At 49.9% G+C, this 25,471-nt stretch overlaps 1 protein-coding gene across 1 annotated transcript in view; it reads right to left on the reverse strand.

Moving 5' to 3' along the window:
• Nucleotides 1-20,407, reverse strand: part of IGDCC4 (immunoglobulin superfamily DCC subclass member 4) — a 68,799-nt gene extending 48,392 nt beyond the window's left edge. Inside the window, exons 1-4 of the mRNA XM_026073368.1 lie at nucleotides 20,398-20,407; nucleotides 17,451-17,780; nucleotides 9,020-9,161; nucleotides 2,556-2,689 (exon numbers count right to left, since the gene is read on the reverse strand). Coding sequence (XP_025929153.1) covers nucleotides 2,556-2,689; nucleotides 9,020-9,161; nucleotides 17,451-17,780; nucleotides 20,398-20,407 — 616 coding nt within the window. The remainder of the gene's footprint in view (nucleotides 1-2,555; nucleotides 2,690-9,019; nucleotides 9,162-17,450; nucleotides 17,781-20,397) is intronic.
• Nucleotides 20,408-25,471: the final 5,064 nt, after the last annotated feature.

Here is a 25,471-nt window from a genome sequence, read left to right on the forward strand (position 1 = left end):
AGGCCATGCAGATATGACAGAAGGGGGTCGTGCTAATTGCTCTCTCTACTGGGAAAAGGCTTCTAATAAGGGAGATGGAACAATTCCCAGCCATCATATCTGAAAGGGGGGGAGGGAAGGCAGAAAAAAAGACGACCGGGCAGAAAAGCTATAGGGAAACGGATTCTTTCACTATGCACAGCCAGTTCAAATCCAGCTCTGTCTGGCAGGGGCAGAGTCGTGAGCACGAGATGTTCCCAGGCCTGCGTGCTGAGGGCTGGCAGCCCAGGGCAAGTGCAAGCATTTGCACTGCAACCAGCCCAGCCCCAAACCCCATCCCTGGGACACAGACCCAGCCACCATCACACAGCAGTGCCCAGTGCTGTCACTGGGATGTCAACGCTGTAGGCAAGATTGGTAACGATACCAGCTCCCACTGCACAATTCCTTTCCAGGAGCCTTGGCAGTGCAGCCAGGGACTGAAAGACTGGACTCTTGTCTTGTCTGAGAAGAAATGATTCATTAGCCATCAGCAGGGAGGGAAGAAGATGTTTCATCGCTCCTGCCTGCAGATACAAAGAGTTTGGCCTCTGAAGTTTCCAAATAAGCAATTCGAGCAATACTAAATAGCTGTATTCTGGGCTTTTGTTCTTTTGGCTTTTTTTTCCTCTCATTTTTACAACCAGCAAAGGATTTCTGTCAGACCAGTTCACTCTATCTACTATCAACTGGTTTTGAACAGGGAAGAAAAGCCCCCTTCAGCCAGTCCAGGCATCCAGAAATGTGCTTCTGATGGTAAAGCGCTGAAACAAAAAAAGGATCAATACAGTGCCAGTCACTCATGGAGAAGTGTGTGGCCTGCAAAGGTCACTGCAGTTTCCCATCTGTCTCAGAGATACTTTTCCCCAATTATAAAAATCCCCAGAGATTTAACAGGCATGTTTTTCATCCCTATCAGCTCAATCTGGTGAAAAACTCAACCTCACATATTTGTTTTTGCAGCCAGCGGGTGGTGCGGTGCTGCAGAAGCGAGATTTGGGCGAGAACTGCAGGCAGAAATCTGCTCGGCCGGCTGGTGCTCCAGAAGGAACGCTTCCCATTTAACCTCTTCCATTGCCTCCATTTGCAAAGCAGATTAAACATCACACAGTTACAAGATACAATTATGCAGAACTAGTTATGATGCCAAGGACAGCACAGTCACTTCTGCAGCTTGATCAATATTACTTATCAATAGCAAACCAGACCCAACGCGGGAGCTGCTGCCCGAGCGTGGAATTGCCCGTTGCAAGCACTCCCCTAACCCCTGTGCTTCATTAAGCACGCAGAGGATCTGGCAGGGGCTGGCAATTAGATACGGAGAGTTCAACTGCTCACGAATTCTCCGCAGATCCCACACAGATTACCTCCACGACACAATCCATTGATCAGAGGTGTATTCTCAGGCTCCATAGTTAATTACACTCCCTGCTGACGGATGAACAGCAAAGCCAGCTATGTAAAAACACATTGGTAGCAGAGCGCCAAACAATACAATCCTAAACAAAGACAAAAGGGGCTTGGAAGGATTTCAGAGCTTTCAAGGTTAAAGCTGCCTACAAAATACACTGGGGTCAGCATGCGCAAGGGACAGACATGGCATGGGGGCACTGTCCTGGGACAAGGGAGTAACTGCTCTGCCAGACTCCCAGCCCTGGTGAGTTTTCCCACTTGCAGGGTGCGGATTATATAATACTGGGGAGGCAGCCAGGTACGCTGGGAAAGACGCTGAAGCCTGGAGACCCCCAGCGCACTTACACTCTCAGCTACGTTCTCATGCCCAGACTTGCCCACTGCACTCTTGGTTTACAGAGAGAAGAAAAAAGAAGAAAAAAAAAGAAAAAAAAAGTACTCAGAGACTGAGGCCCAGATCGGGAGGCAAAGAACAGCTCACGTCCCAAGCCTTGCTCAAATGGTCCAAGCCACCAAAAGAAATCCCAGCTGAGGCTGTCCCCAATACCATGAGGATCCTTAGAGCCTGCCTGGCAGCTTGGCAAAGAGCCGGCAGCACAAGACAGAGTGCAGGTCAGGTGTTACTGTTCCTAACCTCCTCCGGACCCTGCTGCGCAACCCAGGGCAGACACAGCCCTGCCAATTACTCCAGCCTCCGGCTGTTTATCTTGCTAGCTTGGGCAAGCAACTTCCTCGCTCCCTGCCCAGCTTTTACCTGTCTTGCTTTACCTGTCGAGGCCAAAAGGCGGCTGCTGCTGTTACAATCCACCTGCAAAAGAGAATCCCACAGTGCAGACAGAAACAACCCCATGATCATTTTGTCAGCAGCCTGGTCCTGGGGCTGGGCAGACCAGCCAGCTGTGACTCTCAGGTGGCAATGCTTCCCAACCCAGCCCATTTACCCCATCATATTAAAGAGAAGTCTTTTTTAGAAAGCCTTCTCTGCAAGTTTTGGCCAAATTCTCCCACGCTCAGAGCCACTGTAGCAGGAGAGATCATCACTGACATTTCAGCTCAGCCGGCCATCACACACAACTATCCATCACACCTGTGCTCAGGCCACCGCACGCCTGCCTGCACCTTACCTTTCAGGACGCTGAGGACTGCATCATTGCTGTAGCGTTTCCGGGCAGCGTTGGTTGCCACGCAGTGGTAAGCACCAGCATCACTCTCCTGCACATCCACAATTTGGAGGACACCATTTGGAAGAGTTATAAACCTAAGTGACCAAAAGGAAGAGCATAAGACAGACTGTACCTTGCCAGAGCTATTCAATGAACTCAAAATTCTTTTATCTCTTTTCTCCTGCAAATGTATCATGTGAAGGTCCTGGTAACCATGAAGAGCGGGGTTGAGAAACCTGTGAGCCACCCAACTGGCATTTCTTAAAAAGCAGTAGGTACAGACCTATCCATGGCACTGGAGTCTTCACAACACAGGATCAGCTTTTCAGAGACCACGCTGACAGGCTTTGCCTATTCAAACCAACTGCATAGAAGCAAACAACTATATATGCACACCAACATTTCTACACACAGAAATGCAGACCTACCCAGGTATGCAAGTGCCTCTGCACCCATAGTCCTCAATGGCCAGCCACTTGCTTTTCACAGAGGTTTGGCAGCCAGGGAAAAACAAAAACACTGCAAGGAGGTTTGAATATCGTCTTTTCCCTGCTGCACCTCATGTGCATGAAGGAAGGACCAAACCATGCACAGCTACACCTTCATGGTCCAAAGCAGCCAGGACACTGTTCCTGCAGTGGGCAGTCACCTGAAATTGCACTATTCCTGGGCTGTGTTGATTGCTTTTGTTCTTCCAGGAGTTTCTGGCTCTCAGAAGCTCAAACTTCACACCCAGGCATTCAGTATCCCCCTATTTGTCCATGGGGTGTCACTGGGGAACACTTCCATGAAATAAAATGGCTACATGGCTCGCAACATGAACACAATCCTTGCTGCATTATCCTGAACAAAGCAGATGATTAGCAATTAGCATAAAAGTAGGAGCTGGCTGTCAGCATCTCCATTTTCTGCCTGGATTCCTAGATGGCAGCCTCTTTATTCTTGAATGCAAGGCGCAAAGCCTACATGATCCTTTTTAATTATATATGAGATCCTTTTTTAATTGCAAGCCTCTATAAACAGAGCTGCCGAGCTTTGACAGGCAGCTCTGGGTTATCAGTCTTTATTATGAAGAGGGCACATTCAAAGGCAATTGCTAAGGGGAGGGATTAGCAGCTATTCCAGAAACGGCACAAAGACAAGTTATAACCATGAATGCCAGTCCTTCCTTCCATGAATATCCCAATAAGTATAGTAGATACAGATATTAGTAACCGTGGCTCTCCAGGTGCTGAAACAGCTGGAGGGCCATGAGAGAGGGTCACAGAACCAGGAGGACCTTGAGAGATCACCCACTGTGTGCTCAAGGCACTATCACTGACAGCACGCTCATTCCTACAAACATTTATCTGGAAGGGATATTATGCTATTATTCCTACAAACATTTATTGGGACACCAGGTCCCAAAACCTCCAGTGATGGAGGTCCCTTCCCTGCCCTAGGCAGTCAGTTCCAGGGATGAATATCCCTACTGCTAGTCTAGTGCCTATCCTGAACCTCAGTTGCTGCAATCAGAGCTCATCACTTCTTGCCCTCTCTGCAGCAGATGTGGAAACAAGAGAGTCAGCAGAGCCACTCCAGTGACCGTACTGTCACTACGTGCACAATCCTCAGCTTGATTCATAGACACAGCCTTGCTGAAGCTTCCCGTGTAAAYGAAGAGGGAAGCTTCAGCTTTGCCCTACTGCCCCAGGTCCCTAAAGCCTTGTTCCCGCTAGCTAAAAAGACATACTTTTCTCAGGATCAAGCCCCAGTGACCTCAGAGGAGGTGGTACCCAGACAGCCCTCATCAGGATGCCTCATCAGGACACAGGAGAAAAACAAATATTTGCATCCTCTCGGCTCTATGGATGGAAAGCTTCCCGCTGTGATAATATTTATTTTTAGTATGCATCTTCAAGTCCATAATTAATATCAATATATTTCAAACACTAAGCAAGGCATCTCCCAGCCAAAACAAAGAGAGCCCAAGCATATGTCACAGAATCACTGAGGCTGGGAGGGACCTCTGGAGATCGTCTAATCCCAATCCCCTGCTCAGAGCTGGGCTTGCCCCAGTACGTCCATGCCTTTCTTGTACTGGGGAGCCCAGAACTGGACACAGCACTTCCAGATGTGGTCTCACAAGTGCTCAGTGGGAAGGGAATAATTACCTTCCTTGACCTGCTGGAAACGCTCTCCCTAGTGTGGCCCAGGATGCTGCTGGCCTTCTTTGCCACATAAGCCACAGCCACTGCTGGCTCACATCCAACTTGGTATCCACCAGGACCCCCCAGGTCCTTTTCTGCAAAGCTGCTTGCCAKTCCCCAGCCCGTACTGGCGCGTGGGGTTATTTCTCCCCATGGGCAGGACTTTGCATTTCCTTTGTTGAACTTAGTCAGCCCATTTCTCCAGCCTGTCAAGGTCCCTCTGAAGGGCAGCACAACCCATCTCGTGTATCAACCACTCCTCCTGGTTCTGTACTGTCTGCAGACTCGCTGAGGGTGCACTCTAACCCTTACATGCCTTAATGAAGACATAAAACAGAAGATGCCCATGAGCACCTGGCTGGTTTTCATTACATAATCATCTGCCACCTTCCAGGGAAAGGGTCAAACTTCAGCATTGCCCACTTTGACTGAAACACCAGTGTCCAAAACCAAGGCATCAGAAACCTCACTGGTACCCCCAGAAAGTTTAACTCGAGGAACCAGCACAGCTGCTTGCCACTGTAAGGCAAGGCARTGGGGAGCCCTGAAAACAAAGCACAAACCCTGAGCAGTTCTGCAGGAGACAACAGTGCATCAAAGGGCTGATATGCTCAGCTTCTCCTGAAGGTGCAGAAAGGAGCCTCCCTCTCTGCCCAGCCCCTGTCTTTGCTACAAACAGCAGGAGCGGGAGGCAAAAGGGTGCAGGGAGACTCGACTGATAGAAAGCTCAACACGGTCCCTTTGGCAAGACCAACAGAAGAGASATCCACTTACTACGGTAAGTCCTGTTGGGAAAGCAAGACAGAGCTGAGCACTGCTCTCCCAAGGAAGCAAGGGGGAGGAGAGACAAGATTTCTCTACCACAACCTCTCCCAGCCCCTCACAAAGCCCTGGCTCTTCAGGCTCCCTGTGGCCCTGGACCAGAGGCCTGCAGGCAGCCTGCAAGGGCATTTCACTCCATCCCCAGGCTCTCTCTCTCTCTCTCCACAAAGCAGTTAAATTTGCCTGGTGATTCAGAGCAGACAGTTGGCACTGGCTTTTCTTGCACACAAAGGGCAGAAGGATCTTTTTTGTCTGCTCACCTTCACTACGGATTAAGCAGCAAACAAAAAAAAAACAAAGGACAGAAGGACAAAGGCTCTGGGTGAAACAGAAATCCTGGATCCTTGGCAGTCTCAGGAGTTTCACTGGTGACAGCTACAGCGCTAGGATCTCATTCAGGGCTCATCCCATCCCAGGTGTCTGCATTAAATGGACTAAAGGGAGGTCCCCACTTGCAGCGGGTAACTATTTAAAGGGCAGCTCGCTAAAACCACGGCACAAGCACCACGGGCACAGAGGGCAGAAAGCAGAAAGGTTAACAGGGCACAAGCAAGCAGCTGATTCTCTCTCCTCCTCCCAGAGTGGACTCGAACACTAGAGCAGGGGCAGAGGACAGAGCGTAGAGGGGCTGACAGCTTCTCGCTTCTTCGATGACACTTACAGGCCTTGAACAGCAGTGCTCAAGAACCACAATCAAGCGCCGCAGCCTGGCGTCCAAACCTTGCAGTTCAGTGCATTAGACTGCACGGAGAGCAGGAAATATGTGTTAACAATCCAGTTCCTCCCTGTCTCCCCAGTAAACTGGTGACACATGCTTTCTCACGGCCTTTTAAAGGTATACCAAATAGACTAAGCTACCAACGCTTAGCAAGGGCAGGAATTTGCAGCTTTGCTGCAGAACACAGAGTGGCTGTAACTCGAAGCCTGCAAGCCTTTTTGCTCACTGCTCGAGACCCCTGTACATGGCTATAAGTCATATTAATGCACTTCTGACACATGAGAGAAGTAAGCTCCATGTAGATGTAACCTTCATTTAGGCAAAATGCAGAAAAAACATTACAATTGCAGATCACGTGACCTCTAAGGTATGTGTTTACATGCAGACCTCCAAAGGCATCCAGCTCTTAACAGGTACTCACCTTGGCTCTAGAGAAAATAAACAACTATTTGGAGCCTGGTGAAACCCAGCCAGCACCTAAAACAGAAGAGACTGCAACAAAAGATGCAGCACAGACCCCAAAGAAACTGCAGTCTAGAAAATTCCTGCAAGCCACTTCTCAGCAGCTGCTGTAGATTTAAGACTATGTTTTTAAAAGTACTTAGGAGCCAGAGGAGCAAAATACTTCCGTGCCTTACTCCTATATGGAAGTTAGATTCTGCCCTGAACTTGAGCTAGGTAGGAAAGGTTTTTTTGAAAACATCAGGAGACATCTCTCTACCCTTTGGGTTGTCTTAAGCATTTTTTCAGCTCAGCTTTTAACACCTCTGAGGTGGCACCATGTTAGAATCTGCACTCAAGTGCAAAGGCCAAAGAGTGTCCAAAGGCGCAATCAACATCAAAAAGAGAGCAGCTGCCAGTGCGTTGCGATTATTCCATCCTTCACTTAAAGAAAATCACACACACTGGTGCAGTAGCATTATCTCAAGGGTTGTATCTATAGCCCCAGAGTCTGCTTTTGTTCATACAACTAACCTTGCTATTTCGGGATAGGAAGTCAGCATCCTGATGCCTACCTATCCAAATGGTTACTTTCTCACAGACTCATCAGATGCACGCACAGGAGGGAGTCCACGGTAGGCTGGACTGAGATCTGGTCCTTAGGCATGATGGGGTAAGGATAACAGAGAGAGGTCTGGTTGGCAGCCAATGTTTCCTGGAATTCGCTTAATTCCTTCGAAAGCTGGTTATACTAAATCCAACAACAACAACTAAACAACAACAAAAAAAGCAAATCCTTCTGAAATAGCATATTAGCTAAAACATGATTTAAAAAGCAAGATCTGCAGCCAGAGATTACAGTCTGGCTTTTACAAGGAAAACAATTTTCAAGCTGCCCATGTTGAAAGCAATCTCCGAGCAAGTAATTTCACAACATCCATCGAGCTGTCACATTACAAAGTCATTGCCCTATCTGTGGCACACTTCCCTCTGCCATCCCTTCTTTTGCTTTTCCCCCCCGCTCCTTTTTTTAAATATTTCATTTTCTTCTCATTACAAAGCAACAGCTTCCTGTGAGCCTTTAGATACCACATTTCAGACTTAAGGATGTAAGCAGTTATTCTTACAGAAACAGTCTTTGTTGTAAAATTATTTCTAAATCTCCTCACCACCACCCCTCCTCCCTCACGGCTTAACTTTCCCTGAGAGGAAAATGGCTCCTTCTGCGGAATAGGAAACCAGTTTTTAGGAACTAAAGGACAATGTAATCACTGATCCCTTCCAGCAGTGATGTCTGCAGACCAACTAATAGCCAACTGAATGGCTCATCCTCTTTCTCACGCCTGTAACTCACTTTCATTAAGAAAAAGGACCTCTGCTGCAAGATTCTTACCTTCTCTCCAAATTTGAAAATTCAGAGTCTTTACTAGATGACCTCCAAACACAGGAATGAAGCACAAACAGTGCTCCAGAAGAAACATTAACCTCAAAACAAACCTCACGGGGAAAACGGTACCCCAGCACCCTGGCACAGTACCCCCACACTCATCTGGGGACAGATCCCTCATGCCAGGCCCCATCCCTCAGAGACTTCCACCTCACTTACCTTTGCCAAAGGGACTAGCCAAAGGCATCCCATACTGCAGCCTGCTGGGCTGTTAGACACGCACAGGCCTTTACAGGGTGCAGGCTCGATGCTGTAAAAATTGGCACAATTTCAAGCCCTTTCATTCACTTTTACACTGCTGCCTGACCCTACCTTCCAAATACTCTTTTTGGTTTCCCTTCAACCATCTGTAMAGGGAGTAGATGGCTGGTATAAACTGCCAAAACCGCTCATCCTTGCATACAGACCTTCCAGATCACCAGAGAACTGAGGCCTAAGTCTCATTTAGTTACTTTGTTATTAGCCAATTCCTACCCAATTTCAATTCCATGAAACTGTCATTTATACACTGAGCACTCGGTTCATCATGACAAAGGTTCCAAGTCAAGACGTCAGTAATGAAAAAGGGCTTGGTTCTTTTTCTTTTTGGTGGGTTAGATGACATTTGCGGGAAGGTTTGTTTCATTTTGGTGCTTTATGGACTCATTTGTGTGGATCGCTTGAATACCTGCTCTTACAGCAAGTAACTTTCAGGTCCAAACCTGTTCCATTGGTCCTCTCTTCATTCTACGTTTTTATGAAAGATTTTCATCTCCTAAATGATCAGAATTTTTTTTTAGCTAAGCCTGGAAAACAATCAGGGTATCACCTGGGCTCTGCTGGAACGGCTACGTGATCCTTCTCCCACGTGATGACTGGGGAGGGCAGTCCTTCAATGCGACACTCAAACCGGGCCATGCCATTTTCTTCTACTGTCTGTGACTCCGGCTGTTGGAAAAAGCGTGATAAGACTGGGAAAAAGAAGAAAAGAAGGAAAGTTAATACCTCAGTGTTTCTGCTGCGAAATGCAAACCTATTACAATGCACAAGCTAAGAGCAATCCCTTTCTCTATTAAAGACAGCCTGAAATGTAATTCGTCACTTCCCCGTGCCCTGCAGGCCCTCTGTACTCCTAAGAACAGTAACTGAAACATTTCAATGTGCAAATTTGCTTCTGCCTCATTTTCTCCTTGGAGGCAACTGTGTGAGAGAAGACAGGCAATTAGTTGGTTTTGCCAATCGCTTTCCTACATTGCTTCCCTCTCTGTTCATTTGCTCCGTTGGCCTCACAGTGCACTTTGGGAAGAACATGCGGAATGAGAAAAAGAGAAGGGAAAATGCTACTACCCTGACAGATGAGACTTCTCCCTTGCCTTGYGGCACTCCTGCAGCCACAGGAAATTAAAAACAAGGCAAGAGAAAGAACAGAGTCAGATATGGCCAGCAGCAAGTTTTTTACTCTAAACTGCCCATGGGCTGGCAATGATGGAGACTAGGGTGAGAGACCATAAGGGTTATGATCCTCCTTCTCCGTTAGCGAACGTTTTCGCCATGCAGACAGGGTGCCCCCCTAAAAAGGTGACATCTGTAGGCACCTCTGCTCCCTCTGCTTCATCTCCTGTCACCCCTTTCTCTTCCATTCATTATTAAGTGGCACAGTCTAAGCTGACACAATGAAGCCCCAAAGTTCACAGCAGCTGAAGACCAGTCCCCAGAGAACTGAAAACCCASGTAGCACGCAGTGAGCACAAACAGCAATGCTGCTGCCACCAACAGCGGTGAAAAGGCTCAGTAAGACCYGGCAAGCAGCTCCCCGTTCTCAGCTGCGTGCTCTCTTTGCTCTCCCCCACGGCAGCAGGCAGGTGTATTTTCTAGTCTCTTTAAAGCTGGTAGGAGATGCAGGACTTTCAGCGGGTCGTGTTTACCTCTGCACTTTTTGCCCCTTAAGAGCAACAGGGTACAAAAGACACATTTCCTCGTGTCCCAAACCAAGGGCTGCCTGCTGTTCCCCCCATCGCCTGCTGGACCTGTGTCTACAGGCTTGAAATTCACTGCTGAGAACCAAATCCTGCCCTACTCCTCAACCCAGCCCCACCAGCCTGCTGCGCTGGGCTCTGGAACGGCTCTTCGAAAGCAAAGAGCCGAGAAATGCACCCATGACAGATTTCTCATTAGGCCGTGCAGGAGTGTGACTAAATGGCGACGGTGATTAGGGAGCGCAGAGCCCTTCCCGCGCCGAGCAGCACGCGGGAACGGCCGGGTCTCCCGAGCTGAGCGGCAGCTCCCTGGGAGAGCCAGCAACGGCCGAGAGCTCAGCGCATGCAGGAGGTTCAGCCCTGGCGAAGCTGAGGAAACCTTGGTTTGTCTCTTGGTGTCTTCCTGGGATAACTCTTGGGGCCGGATGCAGAGCCTGATCAGCTCTGTCATCCCCCAGGATCAGGACAGAGCAGTGGGAAACACTAAATAAAATAAATCAGCCCTGCAAGCTTTGAAAGCAGCAGCCTGCAGCCTCCCGAGAGGAAACGGCCAGGCACCGACTGGTGAAGGAGGGAACAAGGAACATGAACAGGGATCTGTAGCGCCCAGAAAGCAAAATCAAAACAAGGTGAGAAGGGTGAAAAGGTTTCCCTGAYGCAGAACCGCACAGAAACCTGAGATCTCAGCACCAGGGAAGCTCAGGCAGAGACCCAGATTCATTCCCGCTGCGCAAACATCAACCGCCCCAGCCAGGGGGTGTGACCGCAGCACCCTCACATTCCTTCTCCCATCCCATCGTGGGGCACAGGGGTGCAACGGAGAAGGCAGGACGTGCCTGGCACCTACAGACTGGCCCAGCCTAGGCACAGCGCTGCGCTGCAGACAGCCGGCACTGGGAGGAAGGGAGAAAGATCAGACAGAGCAAGCCAAGCCTGCTGTGGACGGAGGGGTCCTGCTGTTGCGGCGGCTGTGATGCCCTGCACAGACACACGGGTCACAGCCGCCACAAGGCAGGCTCCAATATAGTCACAGGGATATTTAGGATGGTCTGTTCTCCTCCCCAAAACACGTTCCGACGGGAGAAATTACTGCAGAAGTACTGCAGAGCAAGAGGTTTTCACGCAGAGAGGCAGGGAAGGAAGACGCTTGAGGGGAAGAGGGAAACAAGACAGATACATACCCAACATTTTCCAACTCCTCAGCTGGGGTTTAGCTTTCAAAGCCATCCTGAGCCACAAAACACCTCCCAGCCCTGTTTCACTGATTACTCTGAACACCTTAATAGGCCACTCAGTAAAAATTACCCACTGCAGGTGAGAAGGTGAAGAGCTTTACAGCAAATAGCCATCAGCGACATGCCAAAGCACTGTGCTCTGCGCACGCAGGAATGGAGCGCACAGCTCCCTCCACGCTGACACGCTAAACCCAGCTGCAGTTAAGCCGTGTGTGCCAAGGCTTTTAGCCCCGAGCCCAGAGGTGACTGCAGCATGGGGAAAACACAGCACCCTCCCCCTCTCCCGTCAGCCTGATCCGCACGGGAGGCTCCGAGCTTGCAAAGACTGCCAGCCAGCAACACTACACCCCAGGCAGAAAATGCAGTCTATGCAAGGAATTCGGCCTTCTGAAACTGGCTCGCTGCTCTCTCCCACAGCGCTTTGCTACTAGATTCTCCATCTACAGACTTGTCCCCTTCATACCTAATAATAATTCTAAAAGGTATTTCTAAGGTGGGGGCAACGCGCCGCCCAGACAAGCCAGCTCTGAACAGCCCACCTCTAAAGAGGCCAGAGGCAGGGAAGGGAAACAGGCCCAGGAGTCACGGGGGGGATTTGCCACAGCCCCGCAGCGTGATGGAGGCAGAGCCAGAAACGGGGCTCAGCCTGCACAGCCATATGGCAGCAGATGATGCGTGCTGCCTAGCGAACCCTCGCAGGGCTTGCTCCTGCCCTCTTCACCAACGGCAGCTCCCCTTTTACTCGAAACGGCACCTGAGCCATCCAAACGTCGCATCTCTAGATGGCCCAGAGCCTGCGCGCAGATGAAGCGCTGGGTCGGATCCGCATCCGGAGAGAACCAGCAGTGCAACAAGGGGGAGAGGAAGTCACCCTCGCAAATGCCAGGGCTCCAGCACGGAGTCCCATTTATCTGCTGGAAGTTTCCTGGAAAGCRCCGAGATCCCCAGCCCAGCTTTGCCTACAACCACAGGCCCTTGACTCACCCATGCACCCAAACCACAATGCAAGTGGTACAAAATCCATAAAGTAAATCCTTAAAGTAAGAGTAAATCCCAGTCTGCCTTTCCCTTAAAGGCCAGACACGCACTGTGTTACGGAGAGGGGAACCTCTCCTTTGGCAAGGGGAGCACAAAAGCATGTGTACGTTTACTCCTGCTCTGGCCCGTGTGCCCCTCCAGGCACCACCACCACCACTCCAGCGCGCGCTCCCTGTATCTCCAGTCATAATAACACACTGCGTATTGCCAACACGCGCGTTTAGCCGCTGCCAGCAGAAACGCAATGCAAGCCCGTTCCCTCCAGGCACAGCAAACGTCTTCATCTGACAGCTACAATTACTGTAATTTTCTAGAACCTCCCTCGCACAAAATGTTTAAACGAAATTAACAGCTTTAACAAATCTTCACAAATGTAGTTATTAACAGGTAGAAAGATACACCTTCCCACAACTAAAATAACACCCCTGGTAGTTCCACTCTGGAGCACGCAGGGCTCCGAAACCTGCAAACTTAATTAATCRGCCTAAACAGCTATTTACTTAACAGGTACGCTGACACCTGGAATCGTCACGGATTCACTCCTTGTTTGCCACAGCCAGCACCATGAGACGTGGCTCGTGGTCCGGCTCTAACCTCCAGTGGCACGTGGGGAAGCCGGGGAACAAAGAGCAGGGAGCCACAAGGCACTGCCATGTCACACGTTTACTACCTGGCATCAAAATCCAACAGAAATGGAACGAGCTGAGCGCACAAGTCACACTGGAACAGCAAGAAAGGAAGCTGTCACCGTGTCTCAAGGCTCCCTGRTAGCCACTGATGTGGCAGAGACATCAGGTCACCACTACGCGTGGCAAAGGACCTGAGTGCTGGCCCCTGCCAGTCACTGCTCTGGCACGCTGCCTCGGGCAGGCGGTCCCCAGGCCTCCACCCACAGTTGTGGCCATGTCTGACAATCAAAGCAGCTACCCAACACTATCCCATGCACTCAAAGTGTGGGACTGCATCCCGGACACACACATGAAGGTCGTCTTTGCAGTTCCTGAAGTAGGGCTGCCTTTGAGGCCGGCAGGATCGATCAAGCATGGGCATATCGTAGTTAGTGCATCTCTGCAAGTAACAGGAAGCCTATGCAACTTGGCAGCTACCATCAGACAAGAGACATCACTTTTGCCCATGTTTTACTCCCTTTCACTAATCACCTCCAAAAACCCACAGGGCAGAAGACCACTCAGCCAGTCACCCGGCCAGCCCAACCTCTGTCACTCCCAGGCCTCACCTCCGAGACAGTCTGTCTGCTCTGATCAGCCTCTCCGAGCCTCCTGACTCGCTGTCGTCTGACACCTTCCCCTTCCTCAGCTGGAGAGCCATCAGCCCCTACACATGGAAGTGCCAGAGCTGCCCGCAGCTTTCAGGGCTATTGGGAAGGAGAAGCAGACTCCTGCAAGTCTGAAATGCAGCGGCTATGTCTAATAGTATAGAAGCAGCCCTGAGAAAGGCAGGAGATACACGAAACGACTGGTCTACAACCTCCTGCACGCGCCAGGGAATGATGCTGCCAGGGACTAAGCACGTCATGGGCAGACACAAGGAGAGGAGTTTACCCTCCGTCCACAACGGGCTTGGCATCTGCCTTCAGGGAAGGTGCACAGGGCTCGGTCCAAATGTGAGTCTTTGCACTGACTGCAATGGGGCTGGGCCAAGCCCTCAGCTTCAGCGCCACAGCTTCCTCACGGAAACATTTGCTCTGCCCACACGGGGCAAGCGAGTCACTCATGAACGAACAAAGAACTGAACACAGCTATGAAAAGCCCCAGGAGATGTCCTGACGTTATGAGTAGCAAGTATTCTTATTTGTCATTGCACCACCCAAAGGTGCACAGAAAGCCCTACCTCCCTCTTCAGGATCTCCAGCCCGGGCAGGAAACGCACTGCCGGTGGGGAGCACAAGGCTGGCGGTAGGGCTTCTATACCCCACCTGCTAAACAGGCTTTCTTTTACTGCCTGGTACCGATCGGCAGTGCCCAGGGCAATCAGTACAGAGAATAATTCCATCTACATGTAAACAACTTTGGATGGATTACTGTATTTCGCCAGCTGGGAAGAGGAAGGAGGGGGAGGAAGCCTTTAAAATCCTCATTTGCACCAGCTGAATGCTAATGTTGCAAGTGCTTCTGCCCAACCCACAAAACAAAATGCAGTGGGAGATGCATTTCATTAATCAATTCCCTCGCTGCTCTCCATTCAGAAGCAAATATGTTACGTCAGGTGCATTTGCGTGCCACAGAAGCAGCACTTTCCCCGTGCAGATGGTAATAAAAGGAGATATATGAGTACACCAGGAGAGAAGCTGGAGACAGTTCACCTGAAATTCCCTGCCTTTGGGAGAAACCGAGAACGGGGTGGAGAGATGTGTCACCTAAACTCCTATGGAAAAATCTCAGAGCTGGAGGGATGGAGGAGGAAAAAAAATGGCAATTTAAGTCAATCTCCTGTTTCTGAGATACTCCCACCATTCTCACTCATGAGGCACCAGACAATAAACCCAGGTCCTAACTGAAGCACAAACTGTTGCAATTGGGCAAGAGACACGGTGCCAGCTTCAACATACATAGCCCCTAAAAGTGAGTATATCCTAATTCAGAGCAACTAGGGTTGGGGCAAGAGTAGCCAAATAAATCCACCTAGAATAATCTGTTCCAAGTCTCTCAGCTGTCCAGACAGTATCTGTGTGCAGGACCCTTGACTCCATCTATCCAGTGTCCTGTTGGAGCCCCCCGCCAGGGTTCCCTTCGTGTAATGAAATACTGCTAGCAGCACTGCAAACCCCTATGGAAAGGAGGGGGCAGGAGGGAAAGGGCACCAGCAATCTGTGGGTGCTGCATGCCAGACATTTTCTAAGCAAAAAAAAAAAAAAAAAAGACTCACTGCAAAGGTCTAGGCCAAACACAGAGCCCTGATCTGGAAAGACCTCACCTCCTCTCAGAAGCACTGATTTCTACAGCAGTGCTCGCAGACTGAAATATATGCTTCCCCCCGCCCCCGCATAGGGCGCCAGGAGACTATGTACATCACAGTGCATAGAGCCCAGCTCTGGGAGTTAGGACATCCCTTCTGCATCTTCACCTAGGACAGCCCTGGGCAAGTGCAAATGCATCTCAGCCCTAGTTTCTCTAGACGGGAAACGCATTTCAGGCCTGTTTCCCATGATGTGCTGTGCAGCTGCACTCATCAACATTTACATAGGTCACTGTACTAGAGAGAAGGGTTACTGCATTTGCATTATTTTCTAACCTCACTTGTTTGCTAGGTCAAGAAATCATTTATTGACGCTCATACACTTGAAATAATTCCAGGAGCCACTTCTGAATACAAGGGAATTTATACTTGGATGCTGCACAAAGATTCAGCGGTTCAGATCTTGGAGCGTCATTCTCTGCGACTAAAATGAAAAGCAGCCTGAACCGAAGATATAAACAGATATCCACCTCGCAAGACAGTCCTGACACCAAGCGGAGCCACAGACTCTCTGTGACGCACAAAAGATTTCCTCATCCGGGAAGCCAAGAGTCAGCTGCTCTCTCCCCCTGCACAACGCACACGAGAARCGGAGTGCTGTTCACATCCCTCCATGCTGGGACACTCGCCGGCACCCAGGCACTGTAAAACAGTTACAGGAAAGAAAGCCTACCCGCTTCCCTCCCAAACCTGAAATCGGCAGCACTGTGCTTTAACAGAGGACATTTGGGAACGAAAATTCAGCGCGTCTGTCCCAGCTTGGGCCCTGGCACCCCCAGGCACACGGACAGCCACAACACTCCTGCTCGCTGCACCACCAGCCCAGGCTCTGCTCAGAGAGCTCGCCTTGCCAAAGATTAAGCCCGGCTCTTCCGCTGCTCACTGCGCTAAAGTCAGCGCTAAGCTTTCACAAAGAAAAGCCATCAGACGGGGAGACATGCAACATCCTGTCTGTCAGGACCCCACAGGCTGGGAGAAGAAAGACCCAGCGGCCTCCCTTGGAGCCTCAGTCCCCAGCTACTTTCAGAGTCTATCATTTTCACAAGACCACATTCAGATGTGCTAAAAGCCATCAAAGTCACCAGACCTCATGAATGGCCAGAGCAGTAGATGCCTTTAGAGACTCGTTATGATCTAAGCTAGCTACTGAGAGCAGGGACAAAAGGGAACTTGGCCCACGTGCAGATGGTTTTGCCTGTTTCTAGCGCTTTCTACCCCTTGAGCGGCCACCCACATCCACCTGACCATCTCTCAGAGATGACTGTTTTATCAGTGTATCCACGCTCTTCTCTCAGGGCAGATCCTGATCTGGGCAGAGCTGCAGGCTCTCCCGTGCTGCCTCTGGGGTTTGGATGGGACAGCACGCCAAAAGCAAGCTACCCTGTCCCAAAGGCAGCCAGTCCTGTCCAGCTGCCCTCGGGCGAGTTAGGCGGGTGCATTCCTGCACACCCCACACCGTCGCCGGCTGGCGTGGCCAGCTCTGCCCCGGCCGGCACGGCCCTCTCAAACACTCAAGCTTTGAGCTGAGCAAAAGCAGTGACAGGAGAGAGCATCCAACTGCTGGAGAATGGCCCGAGCAACTCATTACTGGGAACCCTTCCTCCAACAAGAGTGACGGTCCAGGCCAAAGGATGCTGGAGGCTCAGAGCAGCAGGAATTAGGGGACAGCAGCAGTCACAAGGCAGCTCTAATACACGTAAGGATAACGGCTGTGTTCAGCTCATCAGTGGGACAATCATTACCTCTCGTAAGCTGGGTTCCGAGGTGTTGATTTCTCTGCAAAAAACAAGCACTGGCTTTTGGAGAGTTAGGAGGATCCTGTCTTTAATTCACAGCTCATGACACTTACCTGGGAAAGTCACACAGGATATTAATAGAGAGATAGGAGAAAGACAGCACATCTTATTCGTGGATGATCCCAAATCCCACCTACACACTATTAACAGAACTGCACTTCATAGACACTTTAGTCCAAACTCTCTGGGAGGCAGACTGTCTGTATAAACACGAGGAGGGAAAAAAAAAATCCACTTACTTGAAAATCTGACCGCAGCTGTTTGACTGGTGACAGCCCCTAGGGAGCTGTGGGACACGCAGGAGTAATTACCCTCAGCGCCAGCCCTCTCAGGATATTTGCCGTCTTTTGCCACAGCCTGGGATGAGATGAAGAGTGATCCATTCGGAAGCACATGCAGATGTTCCTGCTCCACTAACGGAAACCCATTCTTCTTCCACGTGACATTAATCACCTGTTCAACAGGGGCCACGTTACAGTCCAAAACCACAACTTGGTTCGGCTCCAATATCACCTTCGCAGGACCAGCACTACAGCTCAGCTCCAGAGAATCCCCTTCCAACAGCTTCCCTGCAAAGAAAAGATAGTTGTCTCCTTGGGGTCACACTGCTTGGTTAATCATGTCCCAGTTTTGCACAGCAAAGGAAGCACAGTTCTCCATGAGTTTGGTTGGGGATTACAGACAAAGTTCAGCCCTGCTAGATGACCAGCACCTCCCATGACAGGAGAGACATCAAAAGAATGTCTAAAAATGTGACCTGTTATCTCCAAGTGTTTTATCCAATATAGCTGAATCCAGAATGAATACAAGCAGGTTTCTCCCTCTAGAAGAGAAAAGATATTCCAGCTGCAAAGCAACAGACCAAGAGAGAGTTGCATCACGTCTTACCCAGAACATGCCCTAAGGCAACCTGCCTCCTGCAAGCAGAGGCCAGAGCAGTGACCAGCAGCGAGTTAAGCTGAACAGGTCTCAGTCTGGCCACTTTCCAAACCCACGTACTCGTAGGAGAGCTCCACCTCTGAAACAAGGCTCAGCATTTCCTAAAAGAATATTGCCATTAATAAAATGCATTTGCTGTTAGAGTTCTCCAGAGACACTAAGTCAATGTTAGCTGGCAGCGCTGCTTCCACACACCAGTAATTTCAATCTCTGCTGTGTTCAAACCATCACCATCCACTCTTTTTATGGCTCTGCTCCAAATTATTTTGTCACTGCTCCAATCAAAAATGTTTCCTGCCTCTATAACAAGTTTATCAACACTGGATACGAACCACATGGCTCCCTGCCCGTCTCCTATCGCAGAAGGCTACAGATTAATTTTATAGGAATTCAAACACCCTATTAAACCTTCTACTACCTACTGCTGATAAAAGGGCTGCATTTTAAAAGAGTGTGTGTTAAGCATGCAATTAGGGGCAATGACATGCAAAATTACACATGCAGGGAGATGGAATTATTTCAAGGCGTGTGCTGGGAACTACAGGTGCCCTGAAAGGAAGGGCCTAGCCCTGCCCGTGCGCGTGGCTAATTTGGTACCTGTCCAAGCCCGTGGGGCAGCAAGCTTGTCAGATTTGCAGCGAGTGCTGCTAAAAGCATCCATGCTTGCACTGGCCCACCGAAATGCAACCCCCAGTCAGACCACTGAGAACTTGACACTGGCAGGCTGTGTCCCTTCAGTGACGAGCTAGCTACGCACAAATCCTACCTGTCCTCTGCCTGCCTGTTTATTGCCATCGTTGTGGGGCGGGAACAGACCCTGCCCCAAGCCCCCCCTAACTTCCCTGGGATGTCTAGGTTAGGAGCCCAAGGGCACACAGGGCTCTCCCTTGAGATAGTGATCCCCCACGGTGGGTAGGAGACATCTTCCACTGAGGTCAGAGGAAGCGTACGGACACAACAGCTGGGACTTGGGCATCTCAGTTCATTTTCAAATGACAGATGAGATGAAGCTGGGTTCTTGCTCCCCTCAACAGCTTTGACAGGCTCTGTGCAACTCATCACACGGGGACAGAGACAAGGCATTTGCTCTCATCCTGGTGAAGATCCCATTTCAGGTCCCCTCAGTCATCAGCACCAAGAACTGAGGAGACAGTGTCCCGGGGCTCTCTGCACACATGAACATGCCACCCCAGAGAGCCAGTGTGGGACAACACAACGCACATCTGTGCTTGCAAGGGGGCATTCCCCCAACCCCCTACGTCGAATCCTGGAAGATGCAGAGAGGCACATTTTACACGTGGCTGCGCGGAGCACACGATGTTGCACAGCCAGCACAACACCCACACGCTGTACTCCCCTGCAAAGGGGCAGCCACCGCCAACCCGGAGCAGCCTGTGAGCCCCTGGATTTGCCGTTTACCCGCATGGATGCTTCTGTTGTGCCGCTAACTCATGATCTGCAGGAAGGAGGCACAGCAGGGAACAGCAGACGCCATCAAGCTCAGATCCGACTATTCCCACCATGTGGGGACCTGGATTCTGAACACACTGAAGTGCAGTATCTGGATTTACCAGCTAGCACAGTCTGAGCCAGCTTATCTCTGGTTCGGCCACCTCAGGCAGCACAGGTGTTGCTCGGGAGCAAGCTGAGGAATGCCGCTTTGTAGGGATTGTTACCAAATGCCCCACTGTAGGGACAATTCTGCCCATTCTCCATCACTTCTCCTTTGGAAGACTAGTCCTTTGAGGACCACAGCAAGCTACAAAACTCACTTAACTGGCTCCACAGGATGCTAGAAGTAAGGGGAACATAAGGCTGAAAGGATGCACCAAACGCTCTGAAAGGACAATGTTATTGGAAACCTTCCCTCCAAGACACATGGTACAAAAAGCTGTACGAAACAGGAAGAAATTAAGCACATAGCAAGTTACCAGTAAATATATGTGCAGAAGATGACACAGCCAAACCCAAGAATGGGTTAGCAGTTTGAGGCTGAGAAAACTTAGCTGAGCTAAGGACAGGATACACACCCTGAGCAGCAAAACCTTTGCGAGAACACCCATCCATGGAGAAACAGCATCTCAGACACTTCACCAAAGGGCCCTCCCAATAACAGCTGCTCCTGGCAGCATGTCAGACCAGACTTATGTCAGCCTGTACTTACACAAAACCTCCTCGGAGGTAGGCTCACCAGGGGAAAAGGTTGAGGTGTGTGGCGCAGAGCTACTTCTCTTTGCCTACTCTTACCGTCCTTCATTACGGACCTTCCCTTAATGCAGCAGGTCTGGCTGGGCGYTGCTGCATGGAGCCCCACAGCTGGCTCTGCACATCTGGCTCCACGCAGCCGGGCGTCCCACCTGCCCTCGGCCACCCCACACTTGCGCTGTCCTCCCCGCTGCACTTTCTTCACGGCACACGTTCTGCGCCAGGCACTCCTGCTCATCGCTCCAGGTAACAGCCCGTATTTCTGTCCTATCTTCCATTTCCTTCAGACCGTAATTAAATGGCATTTTGCTGAAAATACTCCTCTTCAAAAGGTGAAACGAGAAGGGATAGCTGGCTGGCTCAGGCGGCCGGGAACAGAGCAGAGATCTGCAGGGCAGCTTCCAGCGCCAGCACAGGCCGGTAAGAGGCAATTACCAACCTCTCCAACTCCAGGCCTCTAAAAATCAGCTCAGCAGACAAGCAGGGGAATAAGAACAGACAGCTCCATACTTTGCACCAAAACAGAAGAAATGTTTGAGTTTTTTTTTTAAAAAAGAACATGAAGATGTCTGCATACCCCTAAACATCTCTGAACTCCTTTCCCCAAAGTCAAAACCTACCTGGGATCCAAGCTTTCAGCCATTATGCTAGAAAAAAGGGCCAATTACAGAACTCAGTGCCAGGCTGCAGAGCTCACCCATGGCCTAGCCTGACTGCCGCGTTCAGGTCTCTCTCTCCTATACCAAGAAAGGAGAAAGAACCATTTGAAGGAAACGCATTTGAAATCAGACCCTCGCAGGCAACTGTTCTGCCACAGCCTGGGAACATGCTTATTAAGGTGACAAGGATCAAAGGCTCCTCCTCACCTCCAAGAGAGACCAGAGTCTGTTCCTATCATCAATATTTGGTGCACTCACTGAGCTGATAATGACAATAAAATCTCACTGGCTATTAATAGGAAGAAGTTGCCTTCTTTTATGCCTTCATGCCAATACACACACACCTGCACATCTCTGAAGTACAATAGTCGCTCCTTTCCTGCAAACATGTTCCTACCATTATTATCTAAATGCTTTTTGCTGTTTCTGGGTAGAAGCAACCAATCTCCAGGGTATCAATGTTTCTACTCGYAAACATCTGCTGCATTGCCAAGCTATACAGTATCCTTATGATGGTGAGAGCTACATGACCATACTCAAACTGCTGCCCTTTATTCCAGGGCCACCAAAAATACTTCTAGACCAAGAAGCCATGTAAAAACCCAGCSGTACTCACAACCCTCAGGGTGGCAGACTGGCTCAAACTGAGCACTTGGCAGAAGACTGTGACAAAGGTTAGTTTGGAAAAGGTTGCCTTGGCCAGACACACGTGACAACCCATCACTGCCTGTCCCTTAACACAGCCCTGGGAGGCTTCTAGCTGGGGCAAATGAACCCCCTGACACTGGGCTGCTCTGGGGAGTGCAGATCTGCCCCAAATCATCCAGCCCTCCCTCCTGCCCCTCTGGCCCCAAAATACTGCTAGCTCTTGGGAACAGGCCCTTTGCATGTACAGGGGCTGGAACAGCAGGGCCCAGGACCCAGACATGGCATTGCAAAAAACCCCACTATGACTCTAGTCCTAAGATGTTCAAAGGACTGTATAAACACTCCCTGATTAAGGAAGGAACACCTTCCAGGCTCTGGAAACGTAGGAGGAGGTCTGGTTCAAAACACCACACTAAATTAGCATGCCTGACAATGAGGTAAAAGCCCTTTCAAGGGAAAGGATCAGAACAGAGTAAAATTTCTCCAAGTGAGATCAATGACAAATGAAATCAGGAATGTTAAGTGCTTACAGAAGCTGCTGACTATTTCCAACCTCCTTTCTTCATCACACAGTGACAGAAATGGATACAACCCTGTTTAAACACAGAACCATGCACACACACGGCCTCCTGCTCACCTTCACCCTCTTACCTGCTGGAAGTAATGCTCTAACGAACGCAACGAAAGCCACTCGCAAGAGCRGTCTGCCTCACACAGCAAATCCAGCTATTCCAATGGACATCAACAATAACACGGAGGCAGACTCAGAAGTCAGAAGCCATAAAGCCCTTCACAGATCAGTTCAAGGCAGATATTTCAGCTACAGAACCTGTACTTTGGAGCTGGAGAGCTTCTTCCCTTTGGATCCTCACAGATGTAACTTCAAACGTGAAAGCCTAGCAGAACCAGAGATGTTCAGCTCACAGATTTCTAAATTTGGGCCAGGGAACCCTGTACAGCTTTCCTCTATGGAGAGCAACATCACACGGTACATTCAAAGAAGGCTTTTAGATCAGAGCACGCAAATTCGCCCATCACCTGCCCAGAAATTACTTAACAGCCACTGAGAACATCTCAAAATAACTATTTAGAAGACAAAACAATGAGGAAAAAACAAGGGGGGGGAAGGGGGGCAAAAAGCACACCGGGCCATGTGGGGAGAGTGGAACAGAGCGTTCTGTGCCCATTTGGTCACAGGTAACCAGCAGGGTTCACACTAAACTCCACTAAGTCCAGCAAATCACCGAGCTGTTCCGCTGCAGCCAGTAGCGGTTTCAGGACTATAAATGTATGTGCAAATCCTTACATACATATAGACATATACAGTGTACACGTGCATACACAGAGAGCGTTCCGGGGGAACGCAAATGCACTGAAGTGCAGAGCATGCCCTGAAATGGAGGGTTTCTGATGCTGCAAGTTAAAAGCATTTTGCTTCCAAGAAAATTATACTCTCTGCACCAGGCTCTGCAGGGGTGCTTACTCTCTCCTGTGTTGCTAACACCAAGGCTGTATCAGGCACAAAAACAGTATAGGAAAAAAAAATTCTTTTTACCATCCATTTCATCTCTTCCTCACTCTCATTAGCCATCCATTCACCTCTGGTGTTCAAGCCCAGTGAAGTATATGGAAAAGTCTCCTGTTGACTGGCACAAAAAACAGGGCCTGTAGGATGAACACAGCTTGTAACATCTTCAAGGCCAAAAACCGTCCTCTGCACTTCATGTGAGCACAGCCCCTGCCAGCAAGAGGTTTGATCCCAGATTCAAACAGGGACACGCAACGGAGGGCATCTGAAAACCCACGTTAAACCAGCCAACATCTCCCTTTCTGAAACACACTTGTCTTAATGTACAGCCAAAAACCTCTCCTAGGATCTCTCCTCCTCTGACATCAGAGGCAGGAATAGTCCAGCTTACCACTGAGTGCAGAGGAGAAAGAATCAATTCTCTCGCTTTCATGATTACAAAACTATAAACAACCATGTGAAGTGTGAGCTAGCAACACAGCGAGGTTTGACAGATTCCTGACATGCAATTACTTGGTCAGAGGCAAGACCCTCAGAGCACTGTTTTCACCTCCAAGACACACAATACTACCAGCCCATAAATCTGTTGGGAGCTTGCACTCCATGGCTGAGAATAGCATGGAAAACCCTGTCTCCTGGTGAATAAACCCTTTTCCTTCCTTGGAATTTAACCACTTAGAAAGAGGAGGAAAGACCTAGACAAGCGACATACTTGTTCTGGTGAAATTTTGGCTATCAGAAGTAAACACGTCCTTGATCTCTGTTACACAGCATGAGCAAATAAAAGGTTACTGTTCAACAGGAGACAAATGGCTTTGTTCAGAGAAGGAAGATTTGTGTTTTAGTTATTATTTTAAAAACAAAACATACAGACAAAAACCAAACAGGGCATATTTCTGTACAAGCCAGTGGAGCATCTCCTGCCCTTCTGTTTGTGTACAGCACCTAGCACTGCTGGAATCACCCGAGCCGCAGTTGGGCTCACAAGTCCCTGGGCAAGGTCCATAATTAAACTAGTTACCTGCTCCTGAATGGCACAGTACCACATGGAAACACAGCACTGTCACGCTGGTTCAGACAACCAGGGTATGTCTCAGCTCCAATGTGCTACTGCCATAAACCCACCAGAGAAACCCATTCCAGTTATGCAGCATAGCCCATGCTGCCTTCTGGCTGGTCTGAGAACAGCTCCAACAGCTCTCCATCAGGGCCACCACCTTGTCATCATCTAAGCCATTACCCACACTGACCCAAAGACAGAAGAAAGGCAGCATTTTTGGAGATGTACTACCTTCTGTTAGACAAACTGACACAGCTGGAAGAAGCAGAAGAGCTTTAGGCACACACAAGGCCTTCTTCAGGCATGACTGAGGCAYAGCAGACAGCAAGCAAAGCACAGGCAGCAACAGCTCTGGGCAGAACCAGGCTGCACCCCTCCATGCTCAGTTTGACGTGTGTCGTTGCTGTGTCAAAGCCAGTGACAGCCTTGTGCACTCAAAAGCCAGCCTGCTTTTTCTACCTCTGTCAGTTGATCTAGCAAAAGATAACGCCTCTCCCTATACGTTTGCCTCACCTACTCTTAGRGTGCCATAACTGAAACGCTGTTATTAATGACGAGGCTGCAGTTAGACATCACAGCTTGCATCTAATTCCTGCAGTAAGAGATGGAAAGGCGCTCACAGAGGGCTAGCGCTAGAAGAAACAAGGTTACACAGCCTCCAGCTGGGTGGCAAAACACTCACAGCAGTATGTACCAACGCTGTAACTTTGCATGGAGGCACAAACCCTGCAGCGCCCATGGCACCCCCCAGCCCCACGGCTACAGCACATGGAGGAGAGCTGTCAGCTAGGAGTTGCTCCCTAGACCAAGGAAGATGGTCCCTTTCCCCAGGGCTCTATGCAAGCGACRACCCTCAAAGAGTGCTGGTACCCAGAGCCTGGCACTTTGCCCCAGGACTGCCAGACCACCCTTCCTGCCCGCCCGCCCCACGCTGGCTCCTGCAGCACGCTGCCACGACAGCCTCACGGCTCCATCCAAAGAACCACCAACRAGCAGGGCTGGGTGGGACTGTGCGAGATCCGATCCCTGCCCCAGGGTGTCATCACCCGTCTGTAACCTACCCCAGCCAATTCCTACAAATACTCATGCTGGCAATTACAAGGTTTAGACCTTCACTTCAGGGTAGGGGAGGCCGATCTTCAGCATGGCTGAATGAGGCTGCAGGATCAACTCAAGGACAGGATCCAGCCCAAAGTAGTTAAACTACAGCCCACTGACAGC

The sequence above is a fragment of the Apteryx rowi genome, unplaced genomic scaffold, assembly GCF_003343035.1.
Source record: "Apteryx rowi isolate R43461 unplaced genomic scaffold, aptRow1 scaffold_11, whole genome shotgun sequence".
Classification (NCBI taxonomy): domain Eukaryota; kingdom Metazoa; phylum Chordata; class Aves; order Apterygiformes; family Apterygidae; genus Apteryx; species Apteryx rowi.